At 46.5% G+C, this 27,483-nt stretch overlaps 1 protein-coding gene across 1 annotated transcript in view; it reads left to right on the top strand.

Annotated features, from left to right (window-relative positions):
- Window positions 1-27,483, top strand: part of LOC147711436 (hexokinase-1-like) — a 2,269,016-nt gene that overhangs the window by 374,921 nt on the left and 1,866,612 nt on the right. Inside the window, exon 4 of the mRNA XM_086919487.1 lies at window positions 22,320-22,439. Coding sequence (XP_086775613.1) covers window positions 22,320-22,439 — 120 coding nt within the window. The remainder of the gene's footprint in view (window positions 1-22,319; window positions 22,440-27,483) is intronic.

A 27,483-nucleotide genomic window follows, 5' to 3' on the forward strand; every position in this document is an offset into this window, starting at 1 on the left:
TATTTGCTAAACACTTGGCAGGGCAAGGATCCTGTGGAGATCCGGATTTAAGATTAGCCAAGATGTCAAGAGAAATGGGACTGGGACACAGCTAAAATCCTCAATAACTAGGCCAGTTCCTTCCCCGGGGTAAAACATTTTTAGTTTCCTTTGAGGAACAATGCCATACACTACCTAGGAAGTAGAACAGGATTAACTAGTGCAATATCATGAGAAAAGTTTAGGTCCCCTTTAGCAAGAGCTGCAGATTTATAGTTCCTCCTTAGGGTCCAATCAGGGAACATTTAATCAATGGCTGCCCGTCCCTTAAGGGAAGGGGCAGTAACATGACTAACTGCAGGTGACACACTTTTAATCTTGTATATCTCTTTTGTTTTCTATTATTTTTTCTTCAATACCATTATAGCCAAATAGACATGCACTGGTGAAGTGTTGTCTGTCATGTTCACAGCATGAAATATCATATCTGTGAAATTTAGTAACCAGAACTAGTCCAACCAACTGTTGCATAGCGATGGGCATCGTCATGACCTTCCCCTCACAACACAGGGGAGCTTGTAATAGTATCAAAAGTAAAATTGTAAAAACAACGCAAAAACAAAAACGTGCACAAAATAAAAACACACATGCCAAGCCATCAGGTATACTTGCTGTATACCAAGCACAGAAAGCAAAGACAAATTACAATAGTACATGCAAATCAGCGGTGACTCACAACACTGTGTTATGCACTTTATGCACAGTGAACCTTGTGAGAAGTTGGCCTGGTGTATGATGTCCACTATTCTAGTGGGTACCCTGTACCATTACAAACAACCCTTATGGTGATGGTTGTAAAGTCAACCTTATAGACCAGCTATCCTAGTGGTAGCATGGACAAAGCAGTCCTAGGCTAAAACTTCAGACATCATGTGAAGCCAGCTGTTTTACCAATTCTAATCCCTTGAATACCAAATGAAAGGACAACACACCAGGTATATATCAAATATATATGTATTTATTACTAACACAACCCCTCTGCACTCTTTATGAGGTCAGAGTTCGAGATATGTTACAAGTTACTCATTAAGCATACTATAAGTTGCACAAATACAATTCTGCCCTAGGGGCCTCACAAACCATATACTAAGTTAGTGGTATAAGAACCACTTCAGGAATAGTGAATAGGCCTAGGGCCTAGAGAATCGCTGGGGCTACACTGAACAACCAAGGGATTGGAAGTAGGAGGCCCACGGGAGGCGTGTGCAGTGTCTAAACACACACGCGAGTTACCATAGAGTTAGAATGGGAATGTAAAAATTACAAAGTAGTAGTTTTCGGACACTTCCGGATGGACTACGGTAGAACCCTGTTAAACTAGGACACTTGGATAGTTAATACCCACGGGAGCACCGGAGTACTTGAGTTACCTCACCCAGGGAAGCCGGGTGCATAGGTGTTCTTTTGTGTTGGGTTTTGTCGCTGTTTCCTATGGAGAGCTGCAAGAAAGTGCTGCAGGCGACCAGGAGAAAAGTGTCTGGGTGGATCCAAGGGTGGATCGGAGTCGAGAAGAACCTGAAAGCAGAGGGGACAGAGTCTGGGTCACTAGCCAGTGACCAGGAAGGAACCAGGCGATGTCGAGATGCAATCAGGTGAAGAGGTGAAGCTTGTCTCTGCAGCCACTAGGACCAGGAGGCGTTGACGACGACCAGGCGCTGGATTCGAGCTGTCCCACAAAGGATCTTGTTGACTGCGGTGTCGGTATCCGGATTGGACCCAACAAGCCTTGGCAAACGCAATCCACGCAGGATGGGAAGATTGGCTTCAGGTCAGACCAGCAAGGTCTGGGGAGCTTCTCCTTCGCGGGAAGCTGGAGCAAGCCGGGAGCAACCAGGCAAGCGGTGTTTCAAAAGGAAGTCTTCGTAAGGCTCACTAGCCAACGGGCTAGCAACCGGGAAGACGCGTCGAGCTGAAATGCAGGCGCAGGACCCACGCGGCACTCGTTGATTGTGGAGGGCTGAGCTTCAGTGCAAATGCTGCTCGGGTCTGGGGCTTCTCAAACCCCAATGCACAACTTCGAGGGTACCTCAGAAGCGGCACGGTTAGCAAAGAGCAGGTAGTCCAGGGTGTTCGGTCCCACGTCTCTCGTGTCCGCCACGGGTCTCAGCTTAGCTGTGGATGTGGGTCGGAGTCGGAAAAGTCTGGAAGTCCAGTGCCTGAGTCGCTGAGTCTTCGGGTTCCGGCAGGAGCGTCGACAAAGCAAACCGGCAAGTTACTGGTGGTGCCTGTTTGCACAGGGTGGTCACTCCTTGACCACAAGGGAGAGGTCTTCAGTCTTCCAGTCGATATGGAACGTGGAAGGTCCAAGAGTTCTTTTCAGAGTTTCTTTCCAGGATAATCGAATGTCTCTAGACACAGCTCCTATCTTTATACTAAACTAAGGGGCTGAATTACCTGCTAGGTCCCTCCTATGGGTGGAACCTGGGAAGGGGGTGGTTACACAGCTTTCCCTTTGTCCAGTTTCGCGCCAGAGCTAGGGCTGGAGTGCCCCAGCGACTGGTTTGAACCAAGCTATGCATGGAGCACCTTGTGTGCCCCAGGCAGTGTCTGGAAAAGCATCTTTCCATTGAACCCACCCTGCCCCAATACACTACAGGCTGTCTGGGGAGGTGCTAGCACCTCCCTCGACAGGAAACCTATTGTCCAGGCCTCCCTTGCCGGAGTTTCGTCCAGTTGCAGGAGGTCAGACTCGTGTCTCTGGCAGCAGCATCCATTTTGTGATGCAGAGGCTCTGTTTAACTTTAACCGGGTAAAGCAGTAACTACATGTCTTCTCCCTCTAGAAGGGTGGAATGGTACCCCCACCGCCAGGACTGGCGCGGAGGGTAGTATTCCAAAGTGTTTGACACCTTACACGACATGTTTTGATAAAGCCAAACCAAAGTTAGCATTAACCGCAAGGATTATAATGCACTTAAGAGTATATGGTATGGCTAGATCATAGAACAGCTATAAGGACATGGTTCCGAAAGCTGTAGACGGACTCAGCTCATGCTAGAGCACCATCTCACATAAAACCAAGCACTCTGCCTTTAGGATTGTCAAAGCCTGCCATAGGAGTGACTTATAGGTATATATGTGTCTATATATAAGGGTAGATATAGGAATACTTTATCTGAGCAAGGGGTGACTACACCACCTTGCCCAAGCTGAGTGATCAGCCTGTGATGTCAGTTTGGATGGCCAGCCAGGGGTGGCATAATTCATGCTGCAGCCCCTGGTAGGCCTTGGATGCACCTATGCCCTGGGTACCTATGGTACACTATACAGGGGCTCACAAAACGGTGACCCAATTCCCAATTAGGTATCTACCTAAAATACATGGAGTCCATTTTACAGAGAGAGCAGATAGCCTGGGGCCATGAATAGCAGGATCCCAGGCCAACTAAGTAAAAAAACCAGCTAAACACTAGGCAAAAAGTGGGGGTAACCACATAGTCAGATATCCACCTTCCTACAAACCTGCAGCCCAAAAACCAATATTCTGGCCTGCTTACTTTGTCAGGCTTAAAATTAATATTCAATGTCCTTACTTTTCTCACCCCCCCCCCCCCCCCCCCCCCTCTGACAGCAGGTCACCCAAGAGGTGACCGGCTGTCAGAACAACTTACTGTGTTCGCTTCTGACACACAGGAAAAGCAGGAACAATTCATAGAAAAATAAAATGCACAAAGAAGTTATGCAATAACACATCTGTTTCAACACACCGCTGACCGCACCCTCCTTTTTGCAATTCGCACATTGATTAGGTCCCACAGGTACACATGGAACACTCGTTCCACCACCTCGTGGTATGGACCATCACTGATGGGTTTGCTGTTGACCCCTACTTTTCCACTACATCCCTGCACCTGCTGCAACATTCTCAGTCCGTTCTAGTCTTCTCTCACCCTGATTTCCTGACTATAGCCATTCAGGGCGCTCATTTCACCATTATCCGTTCACAAATATGACGTCTTTGTCAAACCAACTCACGTGTCCAACAGTAGTTTTGTCAGCCCTCGAACCACCCAGAACACTCCATGAATAATCTGTGGGCAGAAGCAAAAATACACAACACACAAAAGAAAGACACTTCACATAACACACAACTATCAACTTTAACTTTTAATCAGTAGACAAAACATAACACACATTAACAAAACACAAAATAGAAAATATAGACCTAGTAATACTTAACTGTAACCATCTTGTCAACTTTGCTATGACTAAAACATGTAAGCATGTTAAGATACCTTAATCTTGACTTTCTAAAAGTAAAACTGTTTCACAGACCCTCTGTTTCCCTTGCGCCACAATTCCTCATGTGAAAAATAAATCTGAATTTGCTAATCGTTTTTACCTAGGTATGTAGCCCACAAAATTCTAACAAAGAGCTTCATCTTACTTTTTGTCTAAGACTTATGCAACATTTTTTTTAAAATAAGGTAACTATGTGGACATTATTTTTCAAAGCAGAAACGAAGGTATAATTTTCTTCACAGCACCCTTTTTTAATTTGTCTTGAACAATGTGGTAACAGACAGGGCTCCTTAAGTTTCGGTTCTTGGCCGCCCTATCTTATCAGAAAAGCTAAAAATTGCACCTCAGCGCGGAACTTTCTGGGCTGTTAGCCAGCCACTGTGAGCACTCCTGGCCCCCACCTCTTTCCAAGGCTCACCGGCTGCAAGCATTACACATTTTCATGTCAGGGAAGCTTTCTAAGCAGTGAGTTCACCTCCTGTTTTACTCGCTCCTATTCCTAGCCCCCACTTTACAAACTTCAAGGTCAAAATATGCCTTCAATTTCTGCATCGTGCTCAGCGCTCTTTAACGCCCACCTTCTCCTCACTCTGAAGCTGTCAAAGACAAAAAGCCTTCCTAATTTTTTCTAGTCTTCAATAATTAACACTATTTAAAAATAAATTTTTTATATACTGTCTCTTTTAGGGGCCCTAATTTATTTCTATTCTTAAATTATTAAAAAACTTACTGTGAATAATTCACAGAACATAATAACATAACATACCAGCATAGAACAAATGTCTGTTACTACCCCACGCAATGGTACTCATTTTATCAACGTCAAATGGATGAAAGTCTCAGTAGGTCCAGCTAAAATTAGAACCTACAACCATGATGTTAAACACAAACCTCTGCACCGGGCATGTTGGCTCACTGAGCCATAAAAAAAAAACACAACCCTACTTGGAACAACCTGCAATTTCCAAATGCACACAATTTTTTTTTGTTGAAGGTTCAATCATTTATTAAGCAAAATACTCTATAGAGGAGCCTCTCTGTCCTCACCCATCTGGTGCGCAGAGAAGACTGAAGACTTACAGTTAGAACAGAACAGATATACTTTCAGAGCAACACATGAAGTCACCGTAAATGGAAAAACACCACTTGGCCCCTTAGCTCCAGGAAGGGACCCTATATGGCACAGCTTGGATAGGAACAAAGGCATAGCTCTCTTTACTGGGGAGGGCAGGAAGGGTATGTATGTATGTATGTATGTATAGGCATTTATATAGCGCACTACTTACCCGGAGGGGTCCCAAGGCGCTTCGTCCGCTGCGAAACCCTTCCTGGCTTCCCTGAGAGATGGTCCCTTAATGGGTATCTCCAGGGTGAGACCAGGCATCCCCGGCGGTCTGGTGGGGCCGTTAGTGAAGATGAGGCAAGCTAATGCCCAGAGTTGCCGAGTGTGATCGCTGATCAGAGTGGGCACCGAGGCGAGAGAATTATCGAGTCTGCTGACCCTGGTCCAGAAACCTGCCGCGCCGGGAATCGAACCCTGGTCCCGGGCCGTCCTCTGCTCTCGGGTTCGCCGCCTCTAACCAGTGAGCCACACTACTCCACTAGGGTGACTCTCTTTCGTCTCGGTACCCAGGAGTGTAGTCCCGGCGCCTCCAGGAATGTGCTTATCGCGCCTAAAGCCAGATGCAACCTTGAGTCTCCAGAGAGCAGGAGAACAGTTTACTTTCAGCTGCTCTCAATAACTCACATGAACTGGGACCTGACAGCTGCTGGAGATTAACACGTGATCACAGCAAGATGGCGACTGTCTAGTTCCCGGCCTACTCCATTAATGGGATAAACTGAAGAAGGATAACCCTTTTCCTACCAACTAAATCATATGTGGATTATGTTATATACATATGAAATACAAAGGGTATAGATACATCATGCTTACACAATATACATGTCTAACACTCCGGTATATATGAGAAAACCACATTTTTATCCCTCAGCACTGGCTTCAGCCTTTGATGACAGACTAGTGTGGTGTGGTGTCTGCACCTACCTACTCTAGTGGGACTACTACTCTCTCTCTTGAGTTGTAGAAAGGGTGTGCTAAGCCCTTGACATACAAATCGAAGTTCAGTAGAAATTGCTTTATTCAATGCTTGATTTATATGTCCCTATGGTACCTATAGTGGTGTTTAGTTAGTCACTGAAAGAGATTATCTGGTAAAGCAATAGCAAGCTTGAATCCAACCGCTGCACACCAATGTGAGAAGTTGGCCTGGCATATGCTGTCTACTAGTTATAGTGGGCACCTTTGACCAGTCCAACCAACCCTTATGGATGACAGGTTTAACTCCTTCGCTGCGGCGGCTATTCCGCTGCAGCACTAGTGGGGAGGGTGGTCCGCGCGGCGCTCCCGTACTCGTGACGGAACCGCTCCGTCACGAGCCTCGGGTGGGCTGTGCTTGTGACGGAGCGGTTCCGTCACGGCCCCGTCGCTTAATAGAACGCGACGCGCAGGCGCGGCGAGCGGGCCGTGACGGAACCGCTCCATCACCAGCACAGCCCACCCGAGGCTGGTGACTGAGCAGCTCCATCACCAGCGTCGAAGGGGTTAAAGACAACCTTTATTGAAAGCTATCCTAGTGGTAGCTATGGAGAGCGGCCTTCAGGCTAAGTCTTGAAGGAGTGTAGCAGCTTGGTTTACCAGATTATAACTTCTTGAGTTACTAAATGAAAGGAGAACCACACAAGGTATATAAAATATATGTATTTATTACTAAACACTCTCTACTAACCTCTTTATGAGATTAGAGAACAAGATACACAATATCAAAACGATAGAACTTCAGTAAATAGCACAATATACAATGGAACCCCAAGGAACTACCCATGGTAGTGACACAGGGGAGCTATGGGGGAAATGTGCAGTGTGAGAACACAGCCGTGAGCTCCGTTAGCTTCTATGGGGAAAGTAGTTAGAAATGTAAAGTTAAAAGACACTTAGGAGAGGACTTTGAGCAAACCCCTTTAGACTTAGGGGGTTCTAGGGCCAACACCCACAGGAGCACTGGAGTACTCGAGTTACCGCACCCAGGGAAGCTGGGTGCATAGGTGTCAAATGGTGTCCGGAATAGTCGCCGTTTTCAATGGCGAGCTGCTGCTAAGTGCTGCTGCGGTGAAGAAGAAAAGTGTCCGGTGTGATCCAAGCCTGGATCAAAGATGGGAAGAACCTGAAAGCAGGGACAGAGTCTGGGACACTTGCCAGTGATCAGAGGCACGGTAGACGAATGCCCACCGATGTCGGGTGCTTCAGGTACGAAGAGGTGAAGCTTGACTCTTCAGCCACGAGGACCAGGAGGCGTCGACGACATTCAGGAGGTGGATTCGAGCTGCCCCATGAAGGATGTCGAGTGCTGCGGCGTCGGTGCTTGGATTGAACAGAACAAGCCTTGGCAACAGCAACCCATGCAGGAAGACAACAGATGCTTCGGTGTAGACCAGCAAGGTCCAGGGAACTCCCCAAGCAGTTGAGAGTCGGGCACGTCTGGAGCAACCAGGGAAGCCCAAGGAAAGTTAAAGTTGCCTTCTCAGGGACCCACAGGTCGACGGACCAGGGATCGCGAAGGTACCTCAAGAGAAAACACAAAGGGCCGGCTCACGGAACACTCGTGGAGTGTAGGCTAGCAATCTTCAGTGGAATTGCTGCTCTGGGTCTGGGCTACAAGTAACCCAATGCACAGCCTCAAGGATCATCAAGAAGCATATGCACTTGCAAATGTGCACAATGTCAAGGGGTTCCGGTTCCACGGTACCCACAAGGGCTACGAGTCTCAGCTTTGCTGGGGACTCAGGTCAACCTCTGGGAAGTCTGGAAACCTACCTCCTGTGTTGCAAATTCTTCGGTGTCCGGCGGGAGCTTTGGAGATGCAAACCGGTCAGATGCGTCTTTGGTGCCTGCCACGCAGGGGCGTAACTCCTTTACTGCAAGGGAGATCCTTCAGTCATCTAGCGCCTTGTAGATCATCGAAGTTCCAGGATTCGGTATCAGAGTTTCGTCCAGGTAAATCTAAAGTCCTGTAGTCAGGTGTTCCTACTTTATACCCAAGGAAGGGGTGGGACAAATTCTGTGGACCCACCAATGAGAGGGTTTGGAAAGAGGGGCGGCTACACCCATTTTCATTGTCCAGTTTCGTGCCAGAGCATGGGCTGTAGCCCCTGCAACCGGTTTGAACTGGGCTGTGCACAGGGACACCAAATGTGCCCCCAGTGCAGACTTCAAAGCACTCTTGGAGTGCACCCACCCAGCCCCAATACACTAAAGCCTGTCTGGGAGGTGGTTAGACCTCCCTGTGACAGGAAACGTATTGTCTAGGCCTCCCCTGCCGCAGTTCCGTCCAGCAGCAGGAGGCCAGACTTGTTTCTGTGGCTGCAGCATCCATTTTAGGATGCCAGGGTTCTGTTGAGCTGGTACCGAGGGGCACCGGTGTGGCCATGTTTCTCCCTCTAGGAGGGTGGAATCATACCTCTGCCTTGGTACTGGTGGGGAGGTATGATTCCAAGGTTTTTGACACCAAACACAACATGTTTCCTTGCAGCCATTTCAAAGTTAGCAATTACCGGGAGTGTTGGGGATCCCCTAATAGGGGGCCAATGTTCCACAGAAACGAAGATGAAAATCCCCCACACGACCTAAAAGCAGTGACAAGAGTGGGGTAATATACACACTCAAAGCCAACTGCTCCCAAAAAGTGTGGGGGGAATAATCCAAGGAGTGTACCACCACTCTTCCCCCAGCTGGATGAAGCTGCTGCAGGCTCGGAGACAGGGGTAAGGCTGCAAAAAAATACACAGTGCTTTTAAGGTACCATAAAACAAAACAAAGAGACTATATACATGTGTTCAACATGAAGTTCCACTTACCCCACAATTGTGAGAGTCAGAACTTGACTGAAGTAGTACCAGGAAACTCCAATGGGGAGAAACGCCAGGGAGGATAGATACCCCGACAGCAGCAAAGGATTAAAAAAGACAAGAGGTAACAAATAAAGACGAAGGTAGGATAGGAGTTTCACCCGGCCTCAAAGAGAACTGAAGCGGAGCAAACACTCCCTATCAGTGGTATTCCTCCCGGCTCATAACCTTAAGACAGAGCGGGAAAGAAACATACTACACGCAGGATGAGAAAACCTTGTCCGGCTCATAAGCTAAAGACAGAGCAGAACGGGCTTCCAACTAACACAAACAATAAAGGCAATCCCCATCCAAATCTAAACTAAAGATGAAGTAGAACGGGTTCACAAGAGACAGAGGGTTATGAACTCACACAATACAGAATGCGAAATAAAAGCGCTGTCCGGCTCTTAACCAGAAGACGGAGCGGAACAAGCACCTCCAACAAAACAAACACACAATGGGACAACTCTCACACAACACAATGAAATACCGGGTGAAGTCAGGATGAGGCGTCACCCTGAAGAGAAAGGTAGAGGTCCAGGCACGGAAAACCGCTACCCCTCGCAAGAGGGAGGGCGCTAGAAACGAAGAAACAATCCAGGCAGAAGAGAGGCAGGGAACAGGGAAACGGGAGAAATCGGGAATAGGAAATAGGGCAGGAAGTTCTCTGTAGAACGACTAACAGGGATCAGGAACTGGAGCAGGAAAGAAATTCGGGATGCAAGGCTCCCGTAGCTTCACGAGGCACGAAGAGCAAACACTAGTTAAAGGGGGGCGTGGTCACGTCAAAGTCAGTAAGCCAAGCGTGGGTTCACGTAAGAGACGTCCTTTTCAATGTATGTCAGGGATCGTCTCAAAATTGCACGTCAGGGAGCGTCTCAAAAGTGCACGTCAGGGCTAAAAAGGAACAGAATGCTGAACACACGCTACAGAGGGTCTGTAATTCCGACCACCCCTAACGGCGAGGTTATAATGCACTTAAGAGTATATGGTCTGGCTGCATCAAAGAACAACCCCAGAAAAAAGATTCCGAAGGCTGCAGAGGGGCCCTGCTCATGCACGGCCACCCTCTCACACAAAACCCAGCACCCTGCCTTCAGGATTGATAAGGCCTGTCATAGGGGTAACAGATAGGTTTATATGTACAGTGATATGGAGAGATATAGGGAACCTATATCTAGGTAAGGGGTGCATACACTATCATACATAGGCTGCTGTAGCAGACCTGTAGTGTTATTTTTGAAGGCTGCCCAGGGGTGGCATAATATATTCTGCAGCCCCTGGTAGGCCTCTGGAGTACCTGTGCCCTGGGTACATAGTATAACATATACTAGGGACTCACAAGGGTACCCCAGAATACAATCTGGAGTGTACCTAATGTACATGTCATCAATTTAAAGGGGAAAGCAGATGGGCTGGGGTCTTGAATAGCAGGATCCCAGCCAAACCAAGTCGAAATCCAGCAAAACACCAGGGAAAAAGTGGGGGCAACCATGCAGTCAGAAGCAATAGTCATGTTGGCCATTCTGGGGTTCTGCAGCCCCTGGGAGGCCTCTGGAGTACCTGTGCCCTGGGTACATAGTATAACATATACTAGGGACTCACAAGGGTACCCCAGAATACAATCTGGAGTGTACCTAATGTACATGTCATCAATTTAAAGGGGAAAGCAGATGGGCTGGGGTCTTGAATAGCAGGATCCCAGCCAAACCAAGTCGAAATCCAGCAAAACACCAGGGAAAAAGTGGGGGCAACCATGCAGTCAGAAGCAATAGTCATGTTGGCCATTCTGGGGTTCTGCAGCCCCTGGGAGGCCTCTGGAGTACCTGTGCCCTGGGTACATAGTATAACATATACTAGGGACTCACAAGGGTACCCCAGAATACAATCTGGAGTGTACCTAATGTACATGTCATCAATTTAAAGGGGAAATCAGATGGGCTGGGGTCTTGAATAGCAGGATCCCAGCCAAACCAAGTCGAAATCCAGCAGAACACCAGGGAAAAAGTGGGGGCAACCATGCAGTCAGAAGCAATAGTCATGTTGGACATTCTGGGGTTGACTTAAATCTTGGAAGGACGGGGTAATTACAGTTGCCACAGTGGCGTACTTTACTCCTGCAATGGCAAAGATACTCAACCTGCCGTATTTAGAGAGGTCCCCCGCGGACTTCTCTTGCATTTTCAGGACCTGGGCACGGAGCCGTTTGTCAAACTTCTAACTTTATATTAAAAAAAAAAAAAAAGCCCAAAGCGGGATTTTCTTTTTGAAGATAAAATAAACACAATTACCCCCTCACCATGGGGGTATTTAAAAGTTTTACCTGCCTGTTACTGCCATGGTAATGGGCATTGACAACTGGCCATGTGTCCACTGACTCTAAATTGGGCAGGCAGACACATAGCCAAACCTCCAATGGCCCTTCTGGCTCAAATTGAGGAGAGCGAACCTTCAGGTTGGTTGAAAAGGGCACTCTGTTGCTGCTGCAATGAAATACTCTTTCCAGCATCTAAATTAGACCCACTGTATCAAACCTGACACTGTAATAAGCATCCAACTTGATTGCACATCAACCACAGACTGCCATATAGTTAGAAGTAACCCTAGGCAAAGCACTACACTACGCTCGCTTAGTTTGAGAAGTTTGCGCTACTTCGCACTACGCGAATTGCATGTAGCACAGTACAAACACGCGTAGCGTAGCGCAGTGCAGAAGTAATTTTTTGCTTGCTCGCGGTCCTCAACGTCAAGTTGGCGACCGTGACCAAGGAAAATTACATCCTCGTTCGCGATCAGCAACATCAAGTTGCCGATCGCGAGCGTGGAAAATAAACCACCCGGCAGTTTCTCAACGCAGGGAGGTCCGGTTTCTCATTGCGAGTGGTCACGTATCCTCGCGACCGCTCGTGATGAGAAACTACCAGTCCGCGTTGAGAAAGCTGCGGCTCGAGCCCAACCGGAGGAGGCCAACCGAGCTAGGGCCAGTGCGATCGCAGCGGTGGCCTCGCTGAGTGCGGCAGACACCCAGGAACCACTATCGCACTCCGGGGAGGAGCAGAGGGACTCTGGCTCCTAAACCAGCTTGAGCTCAGTGGGGGACGCGAGCCAGACCCTGCCGCATGTAACTCCCAGATCAGCAGATGACCTGATGTGAGGTGGGCCGCGTGAGCAAGTATACCCAGAACTGTTTGGGGGGAAAAGGAGGGTGGTCTTTAATATAGCCCTACACCTCAGTTGGGGGGTTCCCAGATGCCTACCTGCGATATGTATGCCGGGGGGGGGGGGGTCCAGAGGGGCAGAGAGTACGGCAGTCCTCCAGGTGGTCATTGGCCTAACCACCACCTCTGAACTCTGACTGTTTGAGCACAGGAGTGCTAAGTTTGGATGGGGGAGATGTTCTCACTTGTCCTGGGGAGGAGGAGTTGGGATGGTTCTTTTAGTTTTAGGAAGGGTCTGGTTTTATGGGTAACAGGGAGGGATGCTGCTGTCGACGGGGGAGAAGGCCAAGGTATGACATTCCGTAAGAGATGCTTGTGTGTTACGCAAAGAGGTTCTGGGTCTCGGGACAGGCAAGGGGGTAAACATGAGCACTCATGCAGCAGACACAGGCCACCTATAACATAATGTCGTGGAATGTTAGGGGCATGCACTACATGAGTAAAAAGTATAAAATATTCTCCCAACTAAATAGGAGAGGGGTGCAGATAGCGATGCTCCAAGAGACTCACATACTGGACAAGGAGGAGGAGGGTGAGGCGCTGCCCAGGCGATGGAAAGGACAGGCGTTTTACACATCATACTCAGCATTTGCCCCGGAAGTCCTGATCTGGGTGTGGGCGGGAGTCCCCTTCCAAACCATTGAGCACAAAATTGATCCAGAGTGATGGTACGTGATTGTCTCCAGCAGACTTGACGGGCAGGATGTCACTCTGGTCAATGTGTATGGCCCGAATGTAGATCACATTAGGTTTCTGGAGCAACTGTCGGGGATTTTGGCACCGTACATGACTGGGGCGGTCTTAATAGGGAGGGATTTTAATTGTATTGCAGATCCCGAACTGGACCGATCACACCGCCTCTCCGAGGCTCTCTAGTGGACTCTGTAGCTCGGGCTTTTAGGGACTGGCAAGCTCGCTGGGGACTTGTGGATGCCTGGCGCAGTGCACACCCGACTGATAGGGACTACTTGTACTTTTCCCACACTCACGATTTACACGTCCGACTAGACACCGTTTTAAGCACACCAGACCTCTACACCCAGCTGGGGAGACAGAGTACCTGACCAGAACGGTCTCGGACCATAACCTGCTCATGCTTAGATACAAGGGGGGGAGGTTATTGCAGCCCATCCCTACATGGCGCCTTAAACCGGAAGCACTGGAAGACAAGGTCTTTCAACAGGAGACTAGGGAACACATCATACAATATTTTGCTGACAATGCGGGCACCACAGATTCTAGAATCATGGAATGGGAGGCCTTCAAGGCTATGATCAGGGGGAGGTACATGGCTACATCTATTGGGGTCCATAGGACACTTACAGCAGACATAGAGAGAGCAGATGGGGTACTCAGGAACTTAAAGCGGAGACGGCCGGAACACCCGGAATTGAGGCAGGAACTCCTAGAGGCCAAGGAGGAGGTGGCAGGGCAGGAAGAGCGTCTACGATGCTTTGATTACCAGAAATAAATGGATAGGACACACGCTGAGCGGGATAAAGCAGGGCGGCTGCTGGCATGGCTCGCTAACCCGACTAGGCGGGGCAGTGCTTTACTGACGATTCATGACCAGGGGGAGCGCCCTTTACATAAGCAAGATAAGATTAGTAACCGATTCAGGGAGTACTATGCCCGCCTATACAAAAGTACTGGCAACCGCGACATAGTCAGAATCACAGAATACTTGGCACCCCTCCCGCTCCATACTCTTGAGGCGGAGGAGGCAGAGTTGATAGGAGCTGCAGTTACAGAACCGGAGATCAGGGGGGCAGTCAAAGCTATGGCACGAGGGAAAACTCCGGGCACAGACGGACTACCCCAGGAATTCTATGCCACATACATGGGGGAGCTGGCACCCAGATTAGTGGAACTATACGCGGAAGCGTGGGAGGGTGGGAGATTACCGCACACATCGAGGGAGGCGGTCATGATACCCCTGCTCAAGCCTGACAAGAATCCAACAGTGCTCAATATACCGACCCCTATCAATGCTAAATCTCAATTTTAAAATTCTCAGTAAGATATTGGCCACCAGACTGCTACCACATATGACCTCCTTGGTACATTCCGACCAAGCGGGGTTCATCCCTAGCAGAAACACAACCCTGAACATTAGGTGACTCTTCGCAGTTCTACAATGCGGTGCGGTTGAATCGCAGGAGGGGGCGATCTTCGCTATTGATATCGAGAAAGCATTCAATAGCCTTGTGTGGGAATTTTTATATGCAGTGCTCGTGCGGATGGGGCTGGGATTCATCTAATGAGTTAAATTACTCTATAAGGACCCAGTGGCGCGGGTACGCACAGGCCGCACCATTACCCTGCAATACAATGTGGAGAGGGGCACACGACAAGGGTGTCCCCTCTCCCCCCTATTATTTGCGCTGGCGATAGAGCCACTGGCCTGTGTGGCAAGATCGGGGACGCCATATGAGGGTATTAGGCTGGCAGAGCAGACACACCGCATCGCATTATATGTGGATGTTCTGCTTTTTCTGAAGGACTCAGTCGCAGCGTTGGGGGGAGCCCGGCACATGATGGACGAGTTTGGAACACTTTCTGGGCTATGCGTCAACTGGCAGAAGTCACAACTCTTCCCAATAACAAGGGAGGCTTTGCCGTCTGCAGACTTGGGGGACCTACAATGGGAACCGCAGTGTTTTAGATACCTAGGGGTTAGAGTATATCATGATCTCTCTGACGTTTAGGAGGGAAATATAGGGGGGGCTCTCCGATCGCTAAAAGGCAGTATGGCGTTCTGGGGGACGTTGGCCCTGTCAGTGGCGGGGCGAATTTCATTGCTGAAAATGGTGGCGTTACCCCTATTGCTATATTTTTTTACTACGCTCCCAGTGTGGATCCCTAGGACGTGGTTCCGTTCCCTCGACTCTCTTCTGGCCACTTTTATTTGGGGTCCCAGCAGGCACAGCGTGGCATTGGCTACGTTGCGAAGAGCGCAAGCAGAGTGGAGCCTAGCGGTGCCAGATATGGAGAATTACTATCTGGCGGGACAGCTCCAACATTTCACACAGTGGGTGGCAGGAAGTCTGGATCCGGACAGGCGGACGCCCCCATTCACCCCGAATAGGGCAGATGTCATGAGTACGGTCATGGGCACCGTTAAACAGCGCACAATAAACTCTTCGGAGCATAGGGTAATAAGAAATTGCTGGGTCATATGTCTTCAGAAGACCAAAACCAAACGTCCCTACTCCCCAGAGATGTCCGTGGAGTTATTGGAGGCGCTCCCACATGGGTGTCATTGGAGGGGGCTAGAGGAATGGGCGCAACCGGGAGTCACTAAGATCGGAGACGGAGAGCTTCTCACATTCGTGGCCTTCCAAGCGAATTGGGATATTCCACAGGGACACTTTCTATTATATGGGGCAGTTACTGGAGCTATGCGCAGGCAGTGGGGTCAGGGGACACTACAATCACCTACACACCCTACATGCGAATACATAAGTCTAGCAGGAGGTGTCGTTAAGGCGGTTTCATGCCTCTATCGAGCCATTCGGCGGGACTCCATGGGGCTACTGGAGAGCCTGAAAGATAAATGGGAGGCAGACATTGGGAGTCCTATAACGGATAAGGATTGGGAGAATACGCTGCTTCGAGCCACCAAGGTGTCCTGCAACGCAAGATTCCAATTAATTAGTTTTTATACTCTGCATAGGGCCTATATTACACGTGACAGAATTAATCGCTATTTTCATCGGGAGGATGCGAGTTGGCCCCGCTGCCAGGAGATAGGGGCTAGTTACATTCACATGATGTGGAGCTTCCCGCAGATAGAGGGGTACTGGCAAGAAGTCGTTAGGGAGACAGCGCGCTTCACTGAGAAGGAGATTCGATGCATCCCCGGTCATATGGTGCTCAACCTATTCCCCCACTCCGCTAAAACCAAGGTCACGGCCAGGTTCCAAGACTTGGCATGTATACTAGCAAAACGCGAACTCACCAGCAAGTGGAAGGCCCTGGCAGGTCCGGGGGAAGGCCATTGGAAACAGGAACTAGTGAAGTTGGCAAGCTGTGAACATAGAATACTGCTTCGGAATGCGAAGAGAGGCATAGGATGACTGGAGAGGGCGCAGGCCTGGGGGGAGTTGGTAGATGACCTGAAGAATGTGGACCAGGAGTTTGCACCTAGCACGCCACAGGCTGGATCTCAACCGGCCAACCCCAGGGGCCAGGACCAAGGAGGCATGAGCAGGCCATAGAATCCTAACATCCACGACCATGGTGGATTATATGAGCAAGACACGCGGCTCAGAGGGAAGCAAGTGAGACCCAGACCATGTATACAGCGAGAGGCATATTGGCGGGTTGGTAGACAGCAGCAGGGAAGGTGGGTGGCAGGTGGGGCAGTAGAGGGGGAACTGTTTGAATGTTATTGTTGATGAGAATCAATTACAACTAGCAATGTATAATGCAGCAGGCAGCCACAGGGTAAGAGGAGGCATGGAGGAGGGGCCAGATGCCCGGATGGGCAGGACACTCTGGAGGACCATGAGTAAGCTAAAGGATTAGGTAATAATGTGTATGTGCACTGCTGATTAATAAATGCCAATAAAATTTGTTTAAAAAAAACAAAACAGTTCATCAATCCACGGGGTGGAACAAAATTGTACAATATTAGCGGATACCAATACATGATCAATTATGCTGTTAGCATTTCAACCGGTGAAAGTTGGTATCTCCCTCCCAAGCCCGTCTCGTTCACATTGCATTACATCAAGATCGTATTTGGCCAAAGCAGTGTTTAAGGTATCCCCATTGGTGTTATGTAGGAAATGTACACAGTCATCACCTTCGTCACTCCTATACCCACACACTTTGGTCATAGACATCGTGCAGGTTGGGATGTTAAAATCACCGACCCATACAATATAAAAGTTAGTATTTACTTCTGTGACCACCTTATCTACTTCCAACTTGAGTTCAGTAACTACGTTGTGGCGTGTAGAATCAAATATGTTGTTGTAGAAGTTAATCAGTAGAACATCCTGACTGTCTTTTTGATACAGCCACAATAGTTGTGAATGGGACCCTACAATAATGACCTTTTTAACTAAAAGGGGCAGTTTGTTAGACAAAAGGATTAGCAACCCGCCCTTCGCTCTTCCAACTGTGGAGGGTAATGCAGGTAAATCATATGATGCAAACCCTTCAAAGTAGGCAGGGTGGGTACTCCACGTTTGTTGTAGGCAGATTATATCATGTTTATTAATAAAATCCATCCAGCCTAACATATCTTTTTTGCTAGCTAGTCTGGCTATATTCCAGGTGACAATGGTATAGCCGTTGACCGGGGGTCTTCCTGTACTATCGTTAAGTTGGGCATTAGTACACATACTGCCCTCTACCTCACTGATTAAAGGGTCCCTGGCGGGTGTGGTAATAACCTTATCTGTAAAGTGTCCTGAATTTCCATCTGGGTTGGCCCCTGGCACCCTATTTGGTATGTTTGGTACAGGCAAAACTATATCCCCATCAGTGTTGTGTACACTAACTACTGATACCCCCTGCACCCGTCTGCCCAGTACCTACTAATCCCACCTTCCCATCGGGTAGACGGGCGGTACTCTGTCAGTCGTTTTCCTCAAGTGTGGTTAGTGGGTAAAATCTGTTGAATGTAGGTAAAGTGTAATGCGGCATGGGTAACAATGCTAATTTAGTTCTCCGTGGCTCCTGGACACCTCCCATGTTGGCTGATAGTTTTAGATGCCTATAAAAGTAGCCTAAGGGGAGGAGTGATATTTTGGGGTCATTGTGTGGTAAAGCGGCTGCTCTGTCCAGAGAAGTCCTAGCCCAGTTGGGGTTCATGAAATTGATGATTACCCAGTCACCTTGTGATGTTTTCCTTAGGGATCCAATCCAGTTTACTCTGGGTCTGCATGGGCCACGGGATAGCCACAGTTTTAATGTAGCCAATGCACCACCTTATTTTTTAAAGTAGAGTGCGTCTCCCTTTGGCCGTGCTCAAGTTGGGGTACATTCACCAATACTGCCACAAACGGGCGGCATTCAGGGGTTAAATTAATCGACATGCTGATACTTCCTTCCGGGCCCTCCTTTTCTCTCAAATTTATAGGTGCCTGGGTCTTCTCTGCGTCTATTATCGTAACCTCTCTAGTATAGCGGGAATTATTACTCGTAGTAGCTATCTGTCTAGGGCCTAGTGGTGTCTTGTTTGCGCCATTTTGGGGTGCTTAAGATTTGGTACCGTGCTCCCCCCTGTCAATGATATTCCTGTCAGTGGTGGGTATGGCACTGATTGGTTTGTTTACGGTGATTGTTCCTAGTTTTTGACATAAGGATTGGCCCCCCTGTGGCCCACTCATATTCTCCCTAGGAGGTACAGTAAAATGTTTTAATGAGCTGCAAAGTTTAATAACTTCTTTGTTAAGTTTATCTAATTTGTCATGTAATGGTTTAGTAAAGGCTTCAAATTTTAGAGATAGGAGGGCTAGTATTTGATTAACTTGTGCATAAGTCAAGGGTCCTATACTAGGGGATTTCTCCAATACCATGGTGGGGGTATTTGGTGGTAGGGCTTTTTTTGCTTCTACTAGAGGTCCCTGTTTTTGCTTGACTTTTTCTGCAGCTCCTTTTCCTTTTCGGTGTTGGTGAGCTACTAGGCGAGTGCAGTCATAGTACTTCAGAGGAGACCAGGGGATCTGGGTCAGGATCCGAGGTCCCGCTATTTGCAATGGGGATAATATCTTGCACACTACTTAGGGTAGACGCAACTTCCAGACCAGTAGTTTCTTCAATCACTGTGCCTACACCTAATGAGAGGCGGCGTTCAGCCCTATCTATTTCGACATTAATAGCACTAACCACCCTCACTAGATAGGTATCTATAGTGGAGCAGGGGGGATGGTTCTGTGGCTATTTGTTTTTTTGTAATTTATGCTTCAACATACTGGTTAGAGGTACTATAGGTACTATATCACCACGTTCCTAATTAGGTGGATCAAAGGAACACGTGGGAAGATCCAGGAAAAACCATGTTCAAAACCTATTAAATGCCAATGATATGCAGTGGCAGTAGAACTAGAAAAGGAAGAGGAAATACAAACACTGCTACCCCGGGGCAAAAGGCAATACAAGTAGTAAGATGGCCGCGTTCTAATATGAGCAATATGAGCTAGGCAATTTAAGACCAATTATTGCATAATATTCAGCAAAGAAATATGTGACATTAGTAAGCAAACAGTACTATACTAGACATGCAGCAGTAAAGGTAACTAATAAGTTAAAATCTGGTTTGCTACACAACCCTGGATAAGACTTATATATATGTCCAGCTTATTGATCCTCAAATATAAAATCAATTCAAATCAGAAAATCACAATGGCCCAGTCTCTGAGCGAAAAGTTCAAAGGGGTGAATGCAGGGGATGTGTTATGTTCTGTACATATCTCACCGTAGAATATCCAGGTTCAAAGAAGCTTCCTGAGTCACTTTTCAGAGTACTTCTCAGGGTACAGGGCCGGCAGAGCCTCCTCTTTGTCTGCGCCAGGATCTTTGTTGCTTCCAGTCAAGCCTTGGCGCATAGTCCCGACTCCTCTTCGCTGACTCGGTCCCAGTGTTCCACTTCTCACTTAGAGCCCATTGTGGCAGTGTCTCCAGTATAACGTTGCTTTAATACGGCCACCCAGTTCCACAGCAGTGCACTCCGCCCGCACCCCCGGTGGGGGAACTCCACAGGTGCACACTTTACACCGCACCTCTGCCGCAGGACTCCTCCTTGGGTGCTCCCGCTATTCGAGGTGGGCCGGTTGAGCCGAACCGCCGACTCGGGTATCCCAGCGCATGCCTCTCACCCCTCAAGGCACCTGCAATCAGTTCCAGCGTTTCCCCAAAGGCCCGGGGTCGGAGCCGGAATCCTGGCGCGTAGTCTTGCTGCGCCGCAGCCTTCGTGGCAGGGGCGGATTGGCAAGGCGGGCATTCGGGAATGGGCCGAAGGGCCGGTGCCTCAGTGCCCTCTGTGGGCTGTTTTTTTTCTCCCCTGTCCCAGTCCACAGAGAGTGGACTAGGAAAGGGGAGAAAAAAAACGGCCCACAGAGTGCACAGAGACAGAGACTGAGAAAATGAAAGCAGCCTCGCTGTGCGGCCAGACAGCGATTGTCAGCTGTGGGCTCTCCTTCACCCCTACCCTGCCAAGCAATCAAGATGAGGCTGGGCTGGGGAGGGGTGATTGTTTGCAATAATCGGCCTCCCTGGGGGCCAGGTGTTTCTCAGGCCTTTGAGCCATTTGCACCTCGGCCCCCTGGCGCCCATGCAGCCCAGAAACGGTGTTAGTCTTAACACCTCGCCCACAGCCCTTCACATTCAGGGCATAGTGGGCGAGGAAGAATGGGTCTTGCTGTGGGGGCCTGGTGATGTTTGGAATTTTTTTGCTTTATTTATTTATTTATGCGATTTTATATAGCGCGGACTTTACCCGAAGGTGTCAGAGCGCTTCACACTAGGAACAGCAATAATACATGAGGAGAAAATTATAAGTGGACAAATTACAAAAGCAAACGTTAAGTTACATGAATCAAAAGTGACAATAGTGAGCAACCAAAATACAAGAGGAGCAAACGATACATTACAGGATGAAAAAGAGATATGTGTGCAGGTTACAAAAGCGTACAAAATACAAGTAGAGGTATAATACTGCAATTAATGGCAGACACTCCAGCACAAGAACAAACGTTACGTAGGCAATGGTGGCACTTGTGCAAGTATCTAAAGCAAACAAAAGTGAGAGGTAGCAAACAGTGTGTTACAAGAGAAAAGTGACTTGTGCAAGTTACAAAAGGGTACCATACACAGGTACAAGGGTAATACTACAGTAAACGGTAAATACTCAAACTGCCAGAACACACTGGGAAGGCACTTCCCATGCACCAGCTTCACCTCAGCCTCCCCCCTGGCTACCTGGCTACAATGGATGACCCAGAAAGCTTTGTTTTGTGCTCCCCTGCCAGGACATTTTCCCAAGGCCTGGATGGTTGATTAATTTACTAATTGCAGGGGCCTTCCTCTGTTCATGTGCTCCTGAGCTGAAGGTCTGGGGAGGGCTTAGTAGGTTAGTAATAGCAGGGGCTTTGCTGCTTTTCAGGTGCTCCTGTGCTGGAGGGCTGGAATAATTTTATGACAGAAAGGGGCCTTGCTATTTTGTTTAGTTGCTCAGCATGTAGGCCATTGTCACCTTGGCCCTGTGTCGTGTGCAAGAACCGTATCCTCCCACTTTCATTCCTTGTCTGTGCAAATGGTGTTTCATGAAAGGGCACGCCCCTTGAATGTGGGCCACTTTTTTCGTCAGTGCCCGGGCCGAATTGTGATCCCAATCCGACCCTGCTTCGTGGACGCAGAACTTCACCACTCCTCAGCTGATTCTGATTTAGGGGTCAGATTCAAACTTCCATTCTCAACTTGCAGCAGAAGAAATATTAATACATCTGCCCCTCAGTGAGGTAGACTAAGTTAGCCAACTTGCAATTAGTCTGATTCCTCTGTTCCCTGGGTCTTTTAAGGCCCAGGTTTATGCTTTCACTCTAGGTTTTTGTTTTATTGTATATGTCATTGTAACTCTGCGGGTAAAATTTCTTCTCACCATATGACAGAGGTTAATCATACAAAATCACACCTCTCTGTCTAAGAAGAGTTCAAACGTCCTGTCTTATCATTTGCACAAATAATCATTTATGTCAATTAGTCAACTTTTTCCTTGAATGGTTTGTGAGTTTAAATAAACAAAAGTCAACAATCTACCTGTAGGAAATGTAGCCTGGCATGAGTATCTGTAATGTTGAACATGTGATTTTTCTTTTTCCTGAAACTTAAGAATTGTATACCATTTTATGTATTTGTACAGCTTTTTGATCATGTTGCTGAATGCTTGGGAGATTTCATGGACAAAAAGAGAATAAAAGATAAAAAGCTACCAGTTGGGTTTACGTTTTCTTTTCCTTGTAGACAATCAAAGCTAGATGAGGTAAGAACATACTTTTCTACATATGTGAGCCGCATTGGTGAAATGGAGAATTTGTTCCACGTGTTCCTTTAATTGGAAGAACAATGATGTATAGTACATATGTATACAAAACCTGAAAGTCCATGGTCGCAGCATACCTAAAATAATGATTTCTTCTCTCGAGGAACTTAGTTTATGATGCCATTAATTTAATTGTCCTATATTTAAAGTATGGTATTTGAAGAGGTGGCACACTTAATTCAGCATGCATGTAGTACAGTAGTTTTATTGAAACTGTTCGAAATCCAAATAAGGTTAAGAAAACCTTATTGCTCACTACCTTAATAGGTGTTTTTTTTCTGCTACAATAGAGCAAGATCTATGCGCGCTGTTCTGAGTTCATTTATGCAGAATAACCGGTATCAAAGAATATAAAATAATTTTGGGGGGTGTTAATTTTGTAAAGTGCCATTAATGACTTGTGCAATGTGATTACACAAAATGGCCATTTAAAATTGTGAAGTTACAGGAAAAATGCAAAATTCTAAATCGAAGTATTGCTCTGCAGCAGTGAAATTGCCGCTAAAACATATTACGCCCGATTATGCAGACTCTGTAAGTGAACCCAGAAATATTCTTTTCACAAGTTTTAAAACACAACATATAATACTTTTAAAATGTACATAAACCAAAACCTCCCTCTTCTTCGTCACAGATAAGACAAACCTCTGAGATCCCACTTCAGGGGCACCAAACCCACAGTAATTGTAAGAACTGTGCACTATGCCTTTGTTGCCATAAAAGGGATTGGTTAGTCTAGAAATCTTTATTTATTTTGCGATCTATTTTTAGTCTATTAATTTCTCCCTTGGGAAGATAAGTAAAAACCCAACACAAGAGATATCCCACACCAATTTAGAAAACTAGAGTAAATTTAATACATAAAATTAGACCAAAATAACAAACATCCAATCTGGCAAACTGGAGATATGCAATTTTAAATGTTTAAGTAAAAACGATGCCAAGAAAGAGAAAGCGCTAACTGTGGATAGCTGGTCGCCCTAGACTGGGACAAAGTCACAAGTTCAGGCTGACCGTAATGGAGTGTGAGCAAGATACAGGGACAAGGTTAGTCCTGCTTATGAGTTACCCTCTCAAAGTCCAGTGTACAGATTTCAAAACTTCTGTATTTCACTGCAGGAGCTCAACTGATGCCAGCCAAGGGTCCAGGGCCTGGGAAGGCACCTCTAGGGGATCAGGAATTCGCTCCAGCATAGGCCAGCAGGGCTTAGGCAGGATCAGGCAGGACAAGTTACAGCAGGTCAATTAAGCAATTGCATGGGGGCCTCTGGAGCTTGTTCTGTCCCTATAGCTCTGAACAGGTAGGCCAGGTGACTCTTGCAGTCAAGCAGGTTAGCCTGGGATAGAAGAAACAGGTCTAGTCTTCCTTCTCAGAGAACAAGGCAGGCCTCAAGCAGCTGGGCAGTCATCTGGGAACAAAGCAGGCCTCAAGCAACAGGGCAGGTCTCTACTAGCAGCAGGGAAGTCCTTTGGGGAACAAGACGGGCCTCAAGTAGAAGGCCAATCCTCTAGGGAATGAGGCAATCCTTCTCATTTAATATCCACAGGTCCATGCTAATGAGTGGCTAAGGAGATCCAATATTTATACCTGGTGCCTCTGTTTGAAATAGAGGAGACTTTTAGTTCACCCCCACATCTGTTTTTGAAAAGTTCTTATCTTCCCTTGCTCCAATTGGTCTAGTCAATGAACAAAAATTCCCTTGGATCAATGTCACTAATAATCACCCTCGCTCAATCAGCATTCCATCCACATCAGTGTCAAAATAAGGGATCCCCACAATTCTATATATTTAACACATTACAATTTTAACTCCCAAGACATAAGAAAATAGTCCAATTTATTCATCAATCGATAGAAAACTATTAAAAACACAATAATAAAAACATTTTTACATTCATTATACTTAAAGACAATCAATCATAATATGTCGAAATACAATCACAAAAAGAGACATTATTCAGTGATTCATTTTAGAAAATGTCCTAAGTCATTAATCTGTTGGAATCTATACAAGACGTCAGGCTAGTATCAGCAGATGACAATACGATAGTTCCTCGGATTTAATTAAAAACATGGCGTCGCCGCATTTCGACAAAGTAGTTGGTTGTCTCTTTTTTCTCACAATCTTAAAAATTAAATTATATCTAAAAAAAACACAAAATTACATATCAATGTGTTATCCCCACAATACAGCATCTGACATTTTTCTTCTAACAGAGGTTCCAATATTATTCCATCTATTTTCATCTTTTTGCGACTTAGAACCCCTTAGGTGGACCCATCATAATCATTTTTCACAACAAAACACAGTGTTTGTATTCACAACCATTGCTGGGTCCCTCCTATTTGACACCTGTTGACACACATATCTCTCTTGCTGTTGCGCCTCCTTTCATACCCAAGTGAGCTGGTATTTACACTAACTAGCTCCCCAATATCGGGAGCCCTCCTTAATGGAGAGACAATGTGCTCAAATATTCATAACATTCACAATCTGTTTATTTCCGAGGCCATTTAATACATACCTCAGGGATTACATCAGTGGGACCCAATCCTGTATATAAAATCTCGAAGTGGCTACACCGTGTCTCTCTGAAATACATTAGGACCCAAGAAGATATATCATTAGCCCAACTTTGTTCATTTTCCGTCACGTGTATATTATACTTCCAAGAACCCATTGTCATATACCTGATGGTGTTCCTGTGCATGCCTCCAAGCAATACTTCCTCAATTAGTTAATCTCATAACTTTGGTGTTGTATCCTCCAAATGTGAACTCTCATTTATCACATTAACGATCCTATTCTTCGATAGTTCATCGTGTTTTGCTCTGTGATTAATTAGAGAAACACACAATTCGATATTTGATACAGCTCCATTATTTACAAGCCTTTCATGAATCTAACCACTGTCTTGTGGTCTCACAAATATGTATTCCATACCTAAATCGCTTTTGATTCAGCCCAATAACGTTATGTGGTAGGGTCTGAGGAAGCCGTGTGGTATCGCCGTAAAAGATGTGCTCCGTGTTTCAGTTCCCAGATGCGGTGAACCTGAGCGCAAAAATGCATAAATTCGGTCAGATCCCAATTTTTAATAGGGCAAGGCTATCTCTATTGTTAAATTGCATATCCCTCCATAGAGCCTGCCTTCGTAGTCCTCACGGCCTGGCAACATACTTTTTTCACGAGTGGCGATCGGAGTCCCATCTCGTCCCAGTTCGCAGCAAAATGCGTTCCCCACGCAAGCTGGCGGTTTAAATAGTGCCCGTATAATCATTCATGATATTCACCTGATGTGGTATAGCTACGACTCCCGTTGCATGAGTGATCGATATCCGGATTACTGAAAATAGCCTAATATAGCCTGCTCCGGCTTCATTGTGAAACCGAACGGTCTGCCTAGTGATCGTATTTACATCTAATGAGGCCCCCCATCAAATATTACCAATTTCTTACAACAAACGATCTTTTCAGCAGGTGTTATGTATATTAGGAGTTGTCACTCGATTTTTATGGTATATTGACAGTACCGTGAAGCTTCAAGGTGCAAGTTACACCATCGCCCCCCCAGATCTCGTTCTTAGGTACATTAAACCACCTTATTCCTCATATCTCTCCATGGTATATTATCTGTATTTCAAATCTCTGTTGTTCTGAGCTCTTATTCTTATAAGGATAAAATCATCATATTGAGGCCAATGATAGGGCCCTCTTACTAGTATGGATCCCTTTTACTAGTATGGATCCCTTTAAACACTTTTGGGATCGGTATACTGAAACCTGTGCTCCATATTAATCGTCTGGCGCCCCCACCTTCATAGGGTGTTAAAAATCCCATTAAGGAGCAGGCCACTATTGGATGAATGAATTATGATACAAAATCCTAAATGGGCATAATGTGCATAGTCTGCTTCGTCAAATATCTAGTCGGCCGAACGGCTATCATTCTAACATTGCAGAGCTATGAATATTATGAGTCACTTTCAGTTATAAATAAAACCTATATAAACAGACCTATCCTTGGCTTCCTCACAAATATAATAACAGTTTATGAGCCGTTCACAGCCCTCTTTAGAGTTCAGCCCAGTCCTGACTGTATTAAGAATATATATGAACCATTTTACTCTGTTTGCGTTTGGCCGTGATGTCGCCACCACGCTTACTCCCCGTAATCCTTTCTAGTATTAACCACTTGATATCATCATGTGTATGGTTCATTAGAGTGAAGTGATCAACAAGGGAGGTATTCGCCTTTTTATCCCTAATTGCTGATTTATGCTCCGTCAGGCGGGTCCGAAACTCACGCCCCGTCTCGCCCACATAGCCAAGTCTGCAAGAACATATCAATAGGTAAACAAATTTTTTTTTCTACAGTTATTTAAGTCCTTGGCCATAATAGCATGTTTGTTAAAGGTAAGACTCTTCCCTTCAATACATTGCTCACAGCTATTACAATTTCCACACCTGTAATTACCTGTGACCTGCCTTCCTACTAAATCTAGTTGCCTAGGCCCCCCTGGTTCTCGGAAAGTATGTACCAAGTTCCTTTTCAAATTGTCGTTACGTTTGAACGCAAAGATAGGTCGTTCTAATGTTGTGAGTTAATTGCCATTAAGCAGTGCCCAATTTGAATTGATTATATTTTTAATTTTATTACTAATGCTAGAGAATTGACTGTCAAAGACAATTTTGTCCATTGCGGCACTCTTCTTTTTTTGCTTTCCTTGTGAATTCTCCAGCATACTCTCCCTATTATAAAATCTTGATCTTTTAAAAGAGTGATTGATAAGTCTCTTAGGGTAGACCCTCTCCTTTAATATAAGTTTCAAAATATCTGAATGTTTGTAAAAATCATTTAATGAAGAACAATTCCTTCTAAGCTGAAGGAACTGTCCGAAGGGTATATTGTCCTTCTGCAATCTAGGGTGGTAACTAGAGTAGTGGAGAAAAGTATTCTTGTCAGTGGGTTTTGAGTAAAG

The sequence above is a fragment of the Lissotriton vulgaris genome, chromosome 5, assembly GCF_964263255.1.
Source record: "Lissotriton vulgaris chromosome 5, aLisVul1.2, whole genome shotgun sequence".
NCBI classification, from domain to species: Eukaryota; Metazoa; Chordata; class Amphibia; order Caudata; family Salamandridae; genus Lissotriton; species Lissotriton vulgaris.